General features: G+C 51.4%; 1 protein-coding gene across 1 annotated transcript; it reads right to left on the reverse strand.

Moving 5' to 3' along the window:
- Positions 1–3,862: 3,862 nt before the first annotated feature.
- Positions 3,863–15,103, reverse strand: SDS (serine dehydratase). Its single transcript, XM_023204069.1, has 8 exons — positions 14,991–15,103; positions 10,983–11,137; positions 10,540–10,579; positions 10,135–10,274; positions 9,952–10,043; positions 8,593–8,820; positions 5,308–5,432; positions 3,863–4,570 (listed from the first exon to the last, which is right to left on the reverse strand). The coding sequence occupies exons 2-8, from the start codon at positions 11,133–11,135 to the stop codon at positions 4,362–4,364; spliced, it is 987 nt and encodes a 328-aa protein (XP_023059837.1). The 5' UTR covers positions 11,136–11,137; positions 14,991–15,103; the 3' UTR covers positions 3,863–4,361.
- Between the last annotated feature and the right edge of the window lie 1,170 nt (positions 15,104–16,273).

The following is a 16,273-nucleotide window of genomic DNA, read 5'->3' on the forward strand; positions in this document are numbered from 1 at the left end:
CATCCACCCACCCGTCCAACCATCCATTCATCCAGCCAACCATTCAGCCATCTCCATCTGTCCATTTTCTTTCTTTTCTTTCCTTTCCTTTCCCTTCCTTTTCTTTTCTTTTTTTCTTTTCTTTCTTAGGGAGTTTCACTCTGTTGCCCAGGCTGGAGTGCAATGGCGCAATCTCTGCTCACTGCAACTTCTGCTTCCTGGGTTCAAGTGATTCTCCTGCCTTAGCTTCCCGAGTAGCTGGGGTTACAGGCATGGGCCACCATGCCTGGCTAATTTTGTATTTTTAGTAGAGACGGGGTTTCACCATGTTGGTCAGGCTGGTCTTGAACTCCTGACCTCAGGTGATCTGCCCATCTCGGCCTCCCAAAGTGCTTGGATTACAGGTGTGAGCCCCCGTGCCTGGCCTCATCTGTCCATTTTCCATCCATTTACCCACCCACCCATTTATTCATCCAGCCATTCACTCATCCATCCACCAATGAGATCAGACAGGGAGGGAGCTTTTTATGTATTGATCTGTACACCACAGCATGGCTTATGAAGTTCTTACCTATCTATTTATTACCCATCCACCCACCTATTTATCTACCCACCCATTCATCCACCCACCTATCCAACTACCTATCCATCCACCCATCCACCCACCCAGTCATCTACCCACTCACCTATCCACCCATCCACCTACCTATTTGTCACCCATCCACCCACCCATCCATCTAATCACCCATCCAACCATCAATCCAACCATTTTCATCTGTTCATTTTCCATCCATCTACCCTTTCACCCATTCACTCCTCCATCCACCTACCTATCCATTTATCACCCGTCTACCCATCCGCCCACCCACTCACCCATCCATCCATCCTTCTAACCATTTATCCACCCATCCAACCATTTCCATCTGTTCATTTTCCATCCATCTACCCACACATTCACTCATCCATCTACCTACCTATCCATTTATCATCCATCTACACACTCACCCATCCATCCATCCATCCTTCCGACCATTTATCCACCCATCCAACCATTTCCATCTGTTCATTTTCCATCCATCTACCCATCCACCCATTCACTCATCCATCCACCTATCCATTTATCACCTATATACCCATCCATCCACTCACTCATCCATCCATCCATCCATCCATTCATCCATCTACCCACCCACCCATCCATCCACCTACCTATTCATTTATCACCCATTCATCCACACACGCATCTGTGCAGATTCATTCATAACCATCCATTCATTCATATCCATCCGTCCATTCATTCATCCAGATGTTTATGGAGCACCTATATTCTGGGTCCTATTTGGGAGCCTTGTTAACCACCAAGACCTTCCTAAGCCATATTGTGGTGTACAGGCTGATACAAAAAAAGGCTGTCTGCCTGTCTGATCTCATGCAGCCTGCCTTGGAGACAAGACTCTCCCAGTGTTGTGTGCTTGGAGAGAGGAAAGCACACAGCCCTGGAGTCAGAGACTTGGGTTTGAATTCTGTCTCCACCTCTTACTAGCTAGCTATGGACTCAACCTCTCTGAGCCTCGATGACCTCACCTGTGAAATGGGGTAATGGTGTGAGTAGCGTTTCCCTGGGGGATGTGATGCAGCCCACACAGGGCCTCATGCAGTCAGCATCTCTTCATTAGCAAACACTTATTGAACCCCTAGTACATGCCAGGCACTGTTATGAGGTCCAGGGGATACTTTATAACAAAAGGGACAAAAGCGTCCCTGCTCTTGTGAAGTTTACATTGGGGAGATAGTAAAAAAAAATAATGAAATATGCAGTGTGTCAGTGCTGGTAAACGCGTGGAGAAAATAAAGCAAGGGGTATGGGGTATGGGGTTGGGAATTGACTTGTGGTTTTATCTTATTTTATTTTCCTTTTTATTTATTATTTTTTTGAGATGGAGTCTCGCTCTGTCGCCAGACTGGAGTGTAGTGGCGTAATCCTGGCTCACTGCAACCTCTGCCTCCCGGGTTCAAGTTATTTTTCCTTTTTGTAGAGACAGAGTCTCACTGTGCCAACTAGGCTAGTCTTGAACTCCTGGGCTCAAGCGATCCTCCTGCCTCGGCCTCCCAAAGTGCTGGGATTACAGGCATGAGCCACCATGCCTGGCCAACTTGTGGTTTTAAAAACTAACTTTCTGCTGGTACATTTCCCAATTCTTCAGAGTGTTTTCATACCTGAGTCTCTCTTCCTTCTCAGGACAGCCCTGTTGGGAGAGGCTGGGGTTATCATTTATGTTTTACAGATGAGGAAGCAGGCTTGGGGCAGGGAGGTAATGTGCCCAAAGTCTAAAGACTTGGGCCCATCAGAGCCAGGATTGGAGCCCAGCCTGCCTTCCCCATCTCCTTGTGATAGTGCAGGCCCTGGTGAAACAGGCCACACCTACTGTGCTCCAGCCACTCCTGAGGCTGGGGCTTCCGGGAGACCCATTTTACAGATGAGCGAGTGGAGACCCAGGTAGTGGTGCTCACCCAGGATCACTTTCTTATTCCCTAGAATGATTCCGGCTGCTTTCTGTTTTCCAGGAGGTGGGGGTGGTCATGAAGCCAGGCTGACTCTGCACAGAGCATAGTGGGGTGGTCATGCAGATGGTCCCCAACTGGGACATCAGTTAGCTCAGCAAAGGCGGGACCCACCTTTCCAGAGGCGGCTGTGAAGGCAGTGCCACTTGACTCTGAGCACTGTGAGTTTCCCACAATCCTCAGCTTCAAGATGGCCGCTGTAGGCACCTCTACTGCTGCTGCCTCCCTGAAGGGTAAGGCTCTGGCCAGCTGGTCAGCCCCTGGCCACAGTGCCCCGGTGCCTCCTCTAGCAGGCAGAGGTGTCTGCCTCACCCCTTTTGGGGGCTTCGTGCCCAGGCTGGACAGTGGAAGCTGGAGGGAGTCCTATTCCAGGCGGGCTTTGGATCATTCAGATCTGTGTGAATTTTTTTTTTTTTTTTTTTTTTTAAAAGACAGAGTCTCACTTTTTTTGCCCAGGCTGGAGTGCAGTGGCGCAATCCCACTCACTGCAACCTCTGCCTTGTGGGTTCAAGCGATTCTCCTGTCTCAGCCTCCGGAGTAGCTGGGATTACAGGTGGACACCACCACGCCTGGCTAATTTTTGTATTTTTAGTAGAGACGGGGTTTCACCTTGTTGGCCAGGTTGGTCTCGAGCTCCTGGCCTCGAGTGATCCGTCTGCTTTGGCCTCCCAAAGTGCTGCGATTACGGGCATGAGCCACTGTGCCTGGCTCTGAGTGACCCTTAAACTTCAGTTTGAACTTGGGGTCATCCAAAAAGTGCCCTGAGGGTGGGGTTCCCTCCATGCTCTGGAGCCAGCTCCAGTAATTCCTCTTTGAACTATGATACGGGCTTCAGCACATTCTTCCGTTGGAAGAGATGGTTCCATGTTTGAGGAGGGTTTGCATGACATTGACTTCAAGTCCAACCACCCCTTCCCTCTCCCAGAGGGTTGTCCAGTGTCAGCTCACACACCCCCAGGGGAGGGGGCCTCACTTCTTTACCTCCACTGGGCCTGTGATGAAATAATTCTGACTTACCAGGAAGGACTTCCTATCAGAATGAAGTTGGCCTCCTCAGCTGCTTCTGCTTTCGGCGGAGGCAGCCTTTGTCCTACCCCAAGTCCCTCTTGTTTAGACACCTGCTTCCTGTGGTACAGGGATGCCCCTCTCCTGGCACACAAGACCAGCTGGAGTCAGGCTTCTGGCCTAACTCTGGGGCCCCAGTTGAGAACTGGGGCTGAGAGCAGACTTGGGGTCTGCTTATTAGAAGACCCCAAGGTCTTCCTTCTAAGGAAGGAAAGCAGGAAGGAGGACAGCTGATGATGGGAAAACGCACAGGATCTTTGTTTCATAAATATATTTTATTTTTTCAATGAAAAAGTTTGCACATTAGAAAAATTTGTAAGGGTCAGGGGGGTGGGCTTCCTGGGAGGATGGCTGAGATGGTTTCTCAACCCTGGATGGTGGCCCTGTTTACCTTCCCTGGGAACAAGTTCTCGGGCAGGGTCACAGCTTCGAGGAATTTCTCCCTGCTGTGATTCAGGTCTGTCCCGTCCACCCTTCTCTGGGGACCTGGTGTGTTACTTGTGGGCACTTGTCACGCCAGCAAGTTGGCTAAGGATGGGCACAGAGCAGTCACACAGATACCAAAAAGGTCCAGTTCATAGCCTCATTGACTGCCGACCTGTGGCATCTGTATAGTGGGCTCCTGATAACAAGAAGTTAACCTGCACCCGGGCCACAGGCGCTCAACCAAACATACATCGAGGTGCTGGATAAAACTCCAGCCCCTCCAGGGATCTCCTCGGCTAGGAGAGGACAGGTCGGTAAGGGGTCCGTCATCACTTGGGCAACCCATTTGTCATGCCCAGCTGTTCCTTGAGCGCCCGCAGCTGGGCCAGGCTGATGTTGCTGCCCCCACAGACGATGACTACGAGGGATGGCAGCGGGGCTTGGAGATTCCCCTCCCGTTGGAGCTTCTGGATCACGTGGCTGTAGACAGCAGCCAGGGCTGCCCCGCAGGCGGGCTCCACCAGGATCTTCTCATCATCTGCCAGAGAAGGGGAGTGACAGGGGCATGGCCTGAGTTTCCCAGGGTGCACAGGAGCTGACAGGTCATTGGCAGGACTTGGGAATACTGAGCCAATCAGCTCTCAGTCCTGGCTGCAGACGCAGGTCCTGGACCAAACATCCCGTTATCACCCCGAATTGGCCCTTCCAAGCCTGAGCCAGGGCCTGGGTTTCATTATGAGTGCTAACACTGATAGAATGAGTGCGGTTGCGTGAGCACTGTGTTGAGAAGAATTCTGAGGCATCATCTGAGCAAGAGTTCCATGGTTGATTAGCCAAGTGTGCAGCAGGTACAGAAGCATAAATGGTACTATTTTTTTCTCTCTTTTTTGCCATCCCTGCCCTAGACTGAACCCAGAAAGAGTCCAACCTAGTTACAGACCCACCTCTGAATGAATCCAACTCTGAGCCCCATGTTTTCCTTTTTTACTCTGGCTACCAGGAAACTCAGAAGCATTATTTTAAATACTTACTGTTTTCTGCTGCTATGGTTATCAGGCTTACTTTTCTATTTATTTTTCTATTATGTGTGGCTTTTGCTCTTCTATGTCTACATTGCATTGTATTACCTTCCGTTAATGGAAGGTTCTAGGCAGAGATGGAAGACAGAACTGTGGAGAAAATTTGGGGTGAGTGGGATCCCCAGTGGCACACCAAGTGGACAGCCACTTAGCTCCTGAGTCAGCAGGTCAGGTCGCGAGAGGACCTGGCACATACCCACGAACTTCTCAATGGCGGCCACAGCCTCCTGGTCCGAGATAACTTCAGAGAAAATGGGGTGTTCCTGAAACAGCTTCAGGGCCTGAGCCCCCACAGTCTTCACACCCAGGGCCTTGGCAACACTGAGAGAAGCGGGAACCCAGAAGAGGATGGGAGTTGGGGAAACAGGAGAGAGATGGGGGCAGGGAGGGAGAGAAGGAGATGGATGTGAGACGGAGAAGGCAATGAATCCATGGGCAAGGGGGACAGGTGTCACCTCTGCAGCCGCAAAGCCCTGAAAAGCCTCAGGGATCCCCGAACCAAGTGGGGTCTTCTAATAAGGTGAGAGCGTTTGAATTGGCATCACATAGTATATTCTTTATTATCACTATTTTTAATTTTTTTCAGACTGGGGGTGTCACTATGTTGCCCAGGATGGTTTTTTTTGTTTTGTTTTGTTTTTTTGATGGAGTCTTGCACTGTTGCCCAGGCTGGAGTGCGTAGTGGTGCAATCTCGGTTCACTGCAATCTCTGCCTCCCGGGTTCAAGCAATTCTCCTGCCTCAGCCTCCCGAGTCGCTGGGACTACAGGTGCCCAACCACGCCTGGCTAATTTTTGTATTTTTAGTAGAGATGGGGTTTCACCATATTGACCAGGCTGGCTTCAAACTCCTGACCTCGGGTGATCCACCCACCTTGGCCTCCCAAAGTGCTGGGATTACAGGCATGAGCCGCCATGCCCAACCCCAGGCTGGTCTTGAACTCCTGGGCTCAAGTGATCCTCCTGCCTTGGCAGAGCATCATATTCTGATCAACACTAAGTCAGGAGTAAATGCCTAAGAGGACCCTTGTTGTTCCCCGATAGGACTCCCTGCCTTTGCTCCAGGTTGCAACCTCTACCTGGTTAACCCTTATAAGGCTTAGCACCACTCTGCCTGCCCACATCCTGCTCTGTCCTTCAAGGCTCAGGATTAAGGCCACCTCCTCCAAGGAGTCCTCCTGGGAGAGTACTGAGTCCTATGGCCCTATGTGGAATTCTCAAATGGTACTCCCCTATAGTAACAAGCGCCCCAATTACTTTTTGAGAAAGCATTAGGTGCCAAGCACTTCACAGGCATTATTGAATTCATACAAGAACCCTGCTGTTGTTAATTGGTTTGATTTTGGGAAGGGGAAACTGAGGCAGAGAGTATACAGTCATTTGCCCAAGGTCACACACCTAGGGAGTGCTGGAGCTGGGGCTGCAAGCAGGATCTGTATAACTTCAAGACCTGCGCTGGTAACCAATGTGTTGGCGCTGTCCCCAGCCCCCCGGGGTGACTACTGGCTCTGTTCCCAGCTCAACTGCCCCCTCTCCCTTCCCCAGGAGCATCCTGAGGGCCTCAGCCACCTCAACCCTCAGCAGCACGTGGTTTACAGTAGGCACTCAGCCATGACGTCTTCAGTCCCTACAGTGTGGGACACAGAAGCTCCAGATGCCAGGCTCAGAAAGCCGGAAGAAGTTCTTATCTGGCTGGATTCAGTCTTCCCTATCTGTAGTGGAGACTGTTGTCTGCCCTGGTGTCTTTTCTAGCTGCACATAAGATCACCTGGTATAAAGACATTTCCCAGCCTCTCTGGCAGCTGAATGTGGCCATGTGACTACGTTCAGGCCAACAAAAGGTAAGTGGAAGTGTTGTGTCTGTCTTTGAAGGTTGGAGCATAGCCTTCTGCCCTTGCTTCCCCCTCCCTACCACATGGAATGTGGGTGTGATAGCTGGCACTCAGGCAACCATTTTGGACCAAAAGGCTACATGCTAAGGATAATGGGGAAACAAACTCAATGGACCCGGGGCCCTGACTTTTCATGGTAAAGTTCAATCTCATCTAAGCCACTGTTATTTGGGGCTTTTGTGTAATGGGGCCAAAGCCTAATCCTAATTAAATACTATCTATCGGTCAGGTGTGGTGGCTCATGCCTTTAATCCCAGCACTTTGGGAGGCTGAGGTAGGCAGATCACCTGAGGTGAGGAGTTTGAGACTAGCCTGGCTAACACAGTAAAACCCCATTTCTACTAAAAATACAAAATTAGCCAAGTGTCATGGCACTTGCACTCCAATTGGCACTTGCACATGCCATTGCACTCCACCTTGGGCAATGAGAGCAAAACTCCATCTCAAAATAAACAAACAAACAAACATACAAACAAACAAACAAAAACTATCTATCAAAGGTTTGGGGCTTGGATATGAACTCCCTAGGAGCAAGACTTGGGTTTACGCACCACTCTCTCCCCAGATCAGCCAGTGTCTTGCACACAATAGGGGCTCAGTAAATGGTTGGCAAAGTAATGAGGTATGTAAAACCTTGCCACAGAGGACTCAGTAAATGATTCCTATGAGGCCGGCCTTCCTTCCTTCCTTCTTTCCTTCCTGCCTGCCTGCCTCCCTCCCTCCCTCTCTTCTTTTATTCTTTCTTTTCCTTCTGTCCTTCCTTCCTTCCTTTTCTTTCTTTCTTTTTTCTTTCTTTCTTTCATTCTTTCTTTCTCTTTCTTTCTTTTTGTTTCTTTCCTTTCTCTCTCCCTTTCTTTCTTTCTCTTTCTTCTTTCTTTTTATTTTCTTTTCCTTTCCTTTCCCTTTCCTTCCTTCCTTCCTTCCTTCCTTCCTTCCTTCCTTCCTTCCTTCCTTCCTTCCTTCCTTCCTTCCTTCCTTGCCTCCTTCCTTCCTTTCTCCCTCTCTCCCTCCCTCCCTCCCTCCCTCCCTCCCTTTTTCTTTGTTTCTAGACAGGGTCTTGCTGTGTCACCCAGGCTGGAGTGCACTGGCATGATCATGGCTCACTGCAGCATCAGCCTCCTGGGCTTAAGCAATCTTCCCACCTTAGCCTTCTGAATACCTGGGACTATGCGTGTGTGCCACCATGCCCAGTTAGTTAAAAAACAAAACAAAACAAAACAAAAAACAAAAACAAAAACACAACTTTTTTAGAGGTGGGAATCTCTCTATGTTGCTCAGGCTGGTCTTGAACTGCGCCTCAAGTGATCTTCCTGCCTCAGTCACCTAAAGTGCTGGGATTACAGGCACAAGTCACTGTGCCCAGCCTCATATGAGGCTTTTCATGTGAGGAAGTGTGACGTGGTGGAGTCACACAGACTTGGGCTTGAGTCCAAGCTGTACCACTCACTGGATGTGACCCTGGGCAAGTGATCAAAGCCTCCATTTCCTCATCTGTAAAACAGGCTAACATCAGGATCTATCTCGAAGCCAGACCTAAAGGGGACTCCCCAGTGCTTGCTGGACACCTGAGGGAGGCACCCCAGCTGCTCACCTGGTGATCTTGGGCAGGGAGACGAGCTTGCCTGCGGTGGTGGCGGCGTGGAAGCTGTGGGCGCCAAAGGTCTCCATGGCGATGACAGGCACGTCCCCCCAGCCCACCTCCTGTAGCCCCTGGACCACTCCACACAGCAGGCCCCCACCGCCCACCGACAGTGCGATGGCCCCCGGCTTTTCCCACAGTGCCTCCTTCAGCTCTTTCACGATGGAAGCGTGGCCTTCCCTGGAGGGTGAGGAGAGGGGGTGGCGGGTCAGGGCTAGGCTTCCTGGAGACACCAGCTCAGGTTTGCACTGGCCTCATCCCAGCTGATGGGGCCTGGAGCTACTTCCCTCCCCACCCGCCACCTCGGCTTCCAGCTGCCAGCATCTGTGTCTCTACCTGAGGACTTTCTGTGGCCACCTGAGCTATCTGCAAACAGAGTCAGGAGATGGCAGTCCCTTGGAGGAGCCCTCAACCAACGGCTATGGGTCGGCATACAAACTCCCCTGCTCCTTCTCCCAGGGAGAAGGAAACTGTGGCCCACCTTCTATACTGGCTCCCAGAGTCCCCAGGGGATTAAGCTCCAGCCACCCACAGTGGCCACCTGCCCTTGAAAGCCCCCTTCCTGACATTTTGGGCTGGATGATAGAAAAAGAAAAAAGAAAAAAGCAAGCCCTCTTCCTTCCCTGGCTTACTTCCCCACTCCGCCACTGAGTCGCCTCCCAAATAAACTCCTTTCCCTGAAACCTTTGTCCCTGGGTCTGCTTCCAGGAGGACTCAACTGCTGACACTTGGACACCTGTGTGCTTGCATGTTCAGCCTTGGGTGTGTTGTGTGTGCAGACATGGAGAATGGGCATTTGGTGCACATGTGTGTGCACCTGCTGCTGTACCTGGGTGTAACATGTGAACATGTGTGTTTCTTCTTTCTTTCTTTTTTTTTATTTTTTGAGATGGAGTCTCACTCTCTTACCCAGGCTGGAGTGCAGTGGTGCGATCTTGGCTCACTGCAACCTCCACCTCCTGGGTTCAAGCGATTCTCCTGCCTCAGCCTCCCTGGTAACTGGGATTACAGGCATGTGTCACCACGCCTGGGTAATTTTTGTATTTTTAGTAGAGATGGGGTTTCACCATGTTGGCCAGACTGGTCTCAAACTGCTGACCTCAAGTGATCCTCCCACCTTGGCCTCCCAAAGTCTGGGATTACGGGTGTGAGCCACTGTGTCCCGCCTCAGTGTGCTTCTACATGGTGGTGTGTGCACACATGTGCAGCTGCTGTGCATGAGGATGTGATGATGTGCATCATAGCAATGCCTGCCCAGTGATATAGGGCAGTGGCTGCCACCCCCACCGAGTGACCGTGAACTCCACATACCAGATGAGGGGGTCGTCAAAGGGGGGAATGTAGACCCAGCCTGGGTTGTTCTTCGCTAGGGCCTTGGCCAGCTCGAAGGCTTCATCCAATAACTGCAAAACCACAGGGGAGATGGGAGGGGGTGAGGCACAGGTACCAGCCACCAGGTACCCTCTCTCTGCCCTGCCCTGGGTTGGCACTCACCTCACCCACCACCTTGACTGTGGCACCTTCATTCTTGAGGCGCTCAATGGTGAGAGCAGGTGTGGTGCTGGGCACGACGATGGTGGCGGGGACACCCAGTTGCCTGGCTGCATATGCAGCTGCCATGCCTGCATTTCCCGCTGCCAGGGTTGGGGGTGGAGAGGGTGTCAGTGCGGGAGCATCTGGGAGCCCAGGCAGGACTGCTTACCCTCTACTGGGGGCTCTGGAGTTCCCCCCTCAGCTCCCCACCCTGGGTGACTGCTGGCCTCCCCCTGGAATTCCAAACTGCTGGCTGCTGCCAGTGTTTTCAATGGCACATTGCTGGGGAAACCAGGGCTCAGAGAAGCGGAGTACCTGACCCCAGGACACACAGCAGAGGACAGGATGGGGAAGCAGGTCACTTACCCGAGGAGCAGACAAAATGTGCACAGCCTTGCTTGGCCCACTGTGGAGACAACAGGAGAGGCACTCAGGCCCGCCTCCCAGCCATTGCCTGTGCTGTCCTGTCCACCTGGGATACCTGCCAGGATTCCAGTGGACACAGACCTTTCCTTCACTCGGACTTCGTTCTCCCCTCGGCTGAGACTGCACCTCCCCTCTCCAAAGAGACTGGCTCAGGAAGGGGTGGAGGAAAACAGGCGACTGATGGCTCTGGGATCAGTCCTGAGGGACCCTCCTGGAGGGGCACCCCTCAACCAGAGGAAGCCCTAATGGTGGACGCTCAGTCATTGTGGGGAGTCAGTAGGCTTATCCCACAATGACTTTAATTTCACACAGCACTGGCCCTGCCCTGGTGAGAAAGGAGGACCTGCCACCCCTGTCCAGATGATGCTGACCCGGTCCCGTACCCTCTTGCAGAAGTGCCCAATGCCCCGGATCTTGAAGGAGCCAGAGGGCTGGGCACTGTCCATCTTGAGGTAGACGCTGGTGCCGGCCACTTTGGACAGGGCCATGCTCTCACGGATGGGGGTCCTCACGTGCAGGGGTTCTCCGGACATCATGACTGGCAGAAACGAAGGAAACCCAGAGGGTTAGGAGAGCCAGCCAGAGTGATCCCTTCCTTCGCTTCCCAGCAAGCCAAGCAAGGGCTCAGACCAGACGGCATCCTGGAGACCTGGGCTCTAATCGCAAGTGGGCCACCTACTCGCCATGTGACATCAGACAGGTAATCACGCTTTGGCCTCAGCTCTGTCATCTGTAAAATGGGGGCAGGTATCACCTTCCACTCCTGACTTCTCACACATTTGCTGGGAGGCTGAAGAGATAACATTCAAACCTTGTAGCTTTCAAAATGCATGAGGTGAGGCTGGGCACAGTGGCTCATGCCTGTAATCCCAGCACTTAGGGAGGCCGAGGTAGGTGGGTCACAAGGTCAGAATTTCGAGACTAGCCTAACCAACATGGTGAAACCCCATCTCTACTAAAAATACAAAAAATTAGCCGGGCATGGTGGTGTGTGCCTGTCATCCCAGCTCCTTAGGAGGCTGAGAAAGGAGTATCACTTACTTGAACCCAGGAGGCGGAGTTGCAATGAACAAGATCGCACCATTGCATTCCTGCCTGGGCGACAGAGCAAGAATCTGTCTTGAGAAAAAAAAAAAAGAAGAAAAAAAAGAAATAGCCAGGCATAGTGGCAGGCACCTGTAATCCCAGCTACTCAGGAGGCTGAAGCAGGAGCATCACTTGAACCCGGGAGGTGGGTTGTAATGAGCCAAGATCAAGCCACTGCACTCCAGCCTGGGCAACAGAGTGAGACTTCTTCTCCAAAAAAAAAAAAAAAAAAGTCTATCTATCTATGCGAAAATTCAGGGACACCCACATACATATCCACACACACATACTCCATCCACACACACACGATCCACTCCCACATACAATCCATCCACCACACACGATCCATCCACCACACACGATCCATCCACACACACACAATCCATCCATACACACACATATAGTCCACATGTTCCTTTCATTTTTTAAATTTTTTTATTTGAATTTTGTTGTTGTTGTTTACATGTTTCCATGTGCACAGAGCATCTTGGAAAACACGCATGACAGACTGGCCAGGGTGGGGCTTTTGAGGAGAGCTAGCCCTCGGGATCATAGCACCCACCTTTTGCACGGTTTGAATATTTTACCATGTGCCTCTATTACTTACTTAAATGCATACATTAAAAAAAAAACCTGGCAGCTGGCTCTTCTGACATGCAATTCCAAGTATCTTGGCTTAAATGGACGATCCCAGCAGAATGCCTGACTCATAGTAGATGTTCAATAAATATTTATTTAAAAAAAAAAAACCTAACTTTTGGGAAGCCCAATATTCAGTTAGGAAAAGCTCTTTCATAATTACTAATTTTGTCATAATTATTATATCATTGACTAATCACTTAGCTTTTAAATTTTATTTATTTATTTATTTATTTATTTATTTATTTATTTATTTATTCATTCTGGTAGAGGTGAGGTCTTGCTATGTTGGCCAGGCTGGTCTCCAACTCCTGGTCTCAAGCCATCTGCCCGCCTCAGCCTCCCAAACCATTGGGATTACAGGCATGAGCCACAGCACCTGGCTTGCTGTTGTTTTAAGTCACATTTTGGGTAGTTTGGTACACAGCAACAGGAAGCAGACTATTAACATAATTTGCCCAAAGTCACACTGTGAGTGAGGCGGGGAGGCAGGATTTGAACTCACCCAGGAGCAGTTGGCTCCAGGGCTCAGGCTCTCTCTGAGACCCATGGGCGTGGCTCAGCCTCCTGCTTCTGGGATGGGCTCTCGGGGATGAAGCAGTTGGGGTGGCCTGGGGTCTAGCCACAGCCACATCTACCCACCCAGCCTTTCCATCTCCCCCACCTTCGGCTGAGAGTCCCAGGGCGGATTTGATTCTCTTCAACTTGGGCCTGACCAGAAGAGATCAGCAGGCATTGGCTGAGGGGTGTTCTGGTTCCCCCTCCCGCCACCATCCCCCCTCCTGCCACCATCTCAGAAGGCCAGGCAAGGGTGGCTAGCCAGAGAGCCATCTCCAATGCCACCTCATCCAGCCCCCTGCCCCGGGCGCTCCTGAACTGGACATCCATCCCCCCGTCCCAGAATGAGCTGGACATCCCTTGGTCAGAGGGAGAATGAGGGGTGGGGATCCCAACTGCCCCACCAGCCTTAGCATTCCCTAACTAGGTCACCCCTTGTCTATCTGAATTAACTGACATTCGGGGCCTGGGAGGGGAACTTGAACAGACACCCTCTCTCTGCTGGATCTCTTGAATAAAAGTCAGCGACTGGGGCACACTTCAAACCAGGATGTCCCCAAACTGGAATGAACTTTCAGCTCCTGGAGCTTAATCCCCAAACAATGAGTTTTTATTTATTTATTTGTAGAGAATCTCCCTCTGTCGCCCAGGCTGGAGTGCAGCGGTGCGATCTCGGCTCACTGCAACCTCCGCCTTCTGGGTTCAAGCGGTTCTCCTGCCTCAGCCTCCCGAGTAGCTGGGATCACAGACGTGCACCACCACGCCCGACTAATTTTTGCATTTTTAATGGAGACAGGGTTTCACCATGTTGGCCAGGCTGGTCTCAAACTCCTGACCTCAAGTGATCCACCTGCCTCAGCCTCCCAAAGTGCTGGGATTACAGGCGTGAGCCACCGGACCCAGTTCTGACTGACTTGACATTAAAGGCTGGTGTAGGTCACCAAGGCCTGGCGTCAGGGACAACCGGGGTGGGAGTCGGAGGAGCCAGCCACAGAGACCCTTTTCAGGTGGATTTGGGGCACCATTTGTCCCAGGCGGTGCCGTGGGATGTCTTCAGGTAAAAGGCCAGGGCTCCCTCTGCAGGCTGCCCCTTCTCTGCCACGGCTTTCCGTGAAGCGATCATCCGTTAACTCCATCCAGCCTGCCAGTCCCACCCTGCCCCAAGGATCGGAAGACTTCAGAAGACGTTGTGCCTGGAGAGGAGGAGGGAGGCCCTGAAGCTGCTGTCTGCCCACCCGACTTCGGCAGTCGGAAGCCGCCTTCCCTCTCACTTGGTTCGCAGCAAGCATTCAGTCGGTATGAACTGTTATGAAATCTGGGCTAGACACCTTAAGTGCAGGTCATCCTTTCACCCCCACAACCACCTGAGGAGGAAGGCGCTACACTCATCCCCATTCTACAGATGTGGAAGCTGAGGCACAGAACTGGACACAAACTCAGACAGTGTTTAGGCCCAACTGGCTCTTTTTAAAAAAATTGAGACAAGGTCTTGCTGTGTCACCCAGGCTGGAGTGCAGGGGTGCAATCATTGCTCGCCGCAGCCTCAACCTCTTGGCCTCAAGCGATCCTCCCAACTCAGCCTCCGCAGTAGCTGGGACTATAGGCGTGCATCACCACACTCTACTAATTAAATTCTTTTTTTAGGTCAGGAGTTTGAGACCAGCCTGGCCAACATGGTGAAATCCCATCTCTACTAAAAATACAAAAATTAGCCAGGCGTGGTGGCACACACCTGTAGTCCCAGCTACTCGGGAGGCTGAGGCAGGAGAATTGCTTGAACCCAGGAGGCGGAGGTTGCAGTGAGCCCAGATTGTGCCACTGTACTACAGCCTGGGCGACAGAGTGAGATCTCTGTCTCAAAAAAAAAAAAAATTTTTTTTTTTTTTTTGTAGAGACGGGGGGTCTCACCCTGTTGCCCAGCTCAGTCTCGAACTTGTGGCCTCAAGCAACCCTCCTGCCTCAGCCTTCCAAAGTGTTGGGATTATGGAAATCTGCCACCATGCCCAGCCTTGATGGACTCTTTCTATGCCTCCCTGTTCCCCTGGGAAACCACAGGCTAGCCCAGGACACTCCAGTCCTGAGGTGAGACTGAGGATGGGGCCACTTACCCGACAAAGGTGATGGGTCTGAGCAGCAAACAGAGCCAAGCCAGCCAGGGAGGGAGAGATCAACTGAGTAGATAGCCCACGAAGAGAGTGAGGACGGGTGGGCAGTCTTCTGAATGGTCCCAGGGGCTACCCAGTCCCGGGCTTTATTCCCCTGGCACCTCCGGGCAGCCAATGGGGCCCTGGGGCTGGCTACACCCTCCCTCCCCACCGCCAGGATCCACCCCCCTGGCTCGAGGCCACTAGGGCTCTCAGAAGGGAGGGGGAATCTGGCCAAGCTTTCTTCTTTGGCAGCTTTCTCCTCCCTTTCCCATAACCCATTCCTCCTCCCTCTTTCCACTTCCTCTTTCTGTCCTCAGTTTTGTGAAAGGAAAATAAAAAATTGGGACCCCAACTCACTATACCAAAAGAAAAAAAATTAAGCTAAAAGCTGAGTCTTGCAAGAAACTGCCTATCCTTTAGTTCCTAAGCAGATAGCATCAGATGAAAGGTTAAACATTGGCCCGGCATTTTGGGAGACCGAGGCGGGTGGATCACCTGAGGTCATGAGATCGAGACTAGCCTGGCCAACATGGTGAAACTCCATCTCTACTAAAAATACAAAAATCAGCGGGGTGTGGTGGCACGTGCTACTCAGGAGGCTGAGGCACAAGAATTGCTTGAACCTGGCAGGTAGAGGTTGCAGTGAGAGGAGATCTTGCCACTGCACTCCAGCCTTTGTAACAACAACAACAAAAAAGGTTAAATATCCCCACAGGTCGCTACTCTATGTTCACCTTATCTTATGTAAGCGTCGATTTATTGAGATCAAGACAAATACGTAATTGACTATTTCCCTATCTGCCCCTCTTCTCTTGCAAACTGTGGATTTGGTAGTGTGACCATACCTTCCTTCTTTCCCCTCCAGCTTGCTTTTCTCATTTAAATACTGCCACCCTAAAGTCATCTCTGGAGAAAAGCACAGACCTGTCTCCCAGGTGCGTTCTTAACCTTGGCAAAACAAACTTCTAAATGGATTGAGACCTGTCTCAATCTTTGTGATTCTTTTTGACTTATAGATTGGAGACTCATGAAAGGGACCCTGGGTGGAGGTGGCCCTGACCTTTGACTAATTTCCTGTTGGTGCTTGGTACCAGCTTGAGCTTTTTTTTTTTTTTTTCCCCTTTGAGACAGGGTCTTGCTCTGTCACCCAGGCTGGAGTGCAATGGCATGATCTCAGCTCACTGCAACCTCCATCTCCTGGGTTCAAGCGATTCTCCTGTTTCAACCCCCCAAGTAACTGGGAG

This window comes from Piliocolobus tephrosceles, chromosome 10, assembly GCF_002776525.5.
Source record: "Piliocolobus tephrosceles isolate RC106 chromosome 10, ASM277652v3, whole genome shotgun sequence".
Taxonomy (NCBI): domain Eukaryota; kingdom Metazoa; phylum Chordata; class Mammalia; order Primates; family Cercopithecidae; genus Piliocolobus; species Piliocolobus tephrosceles.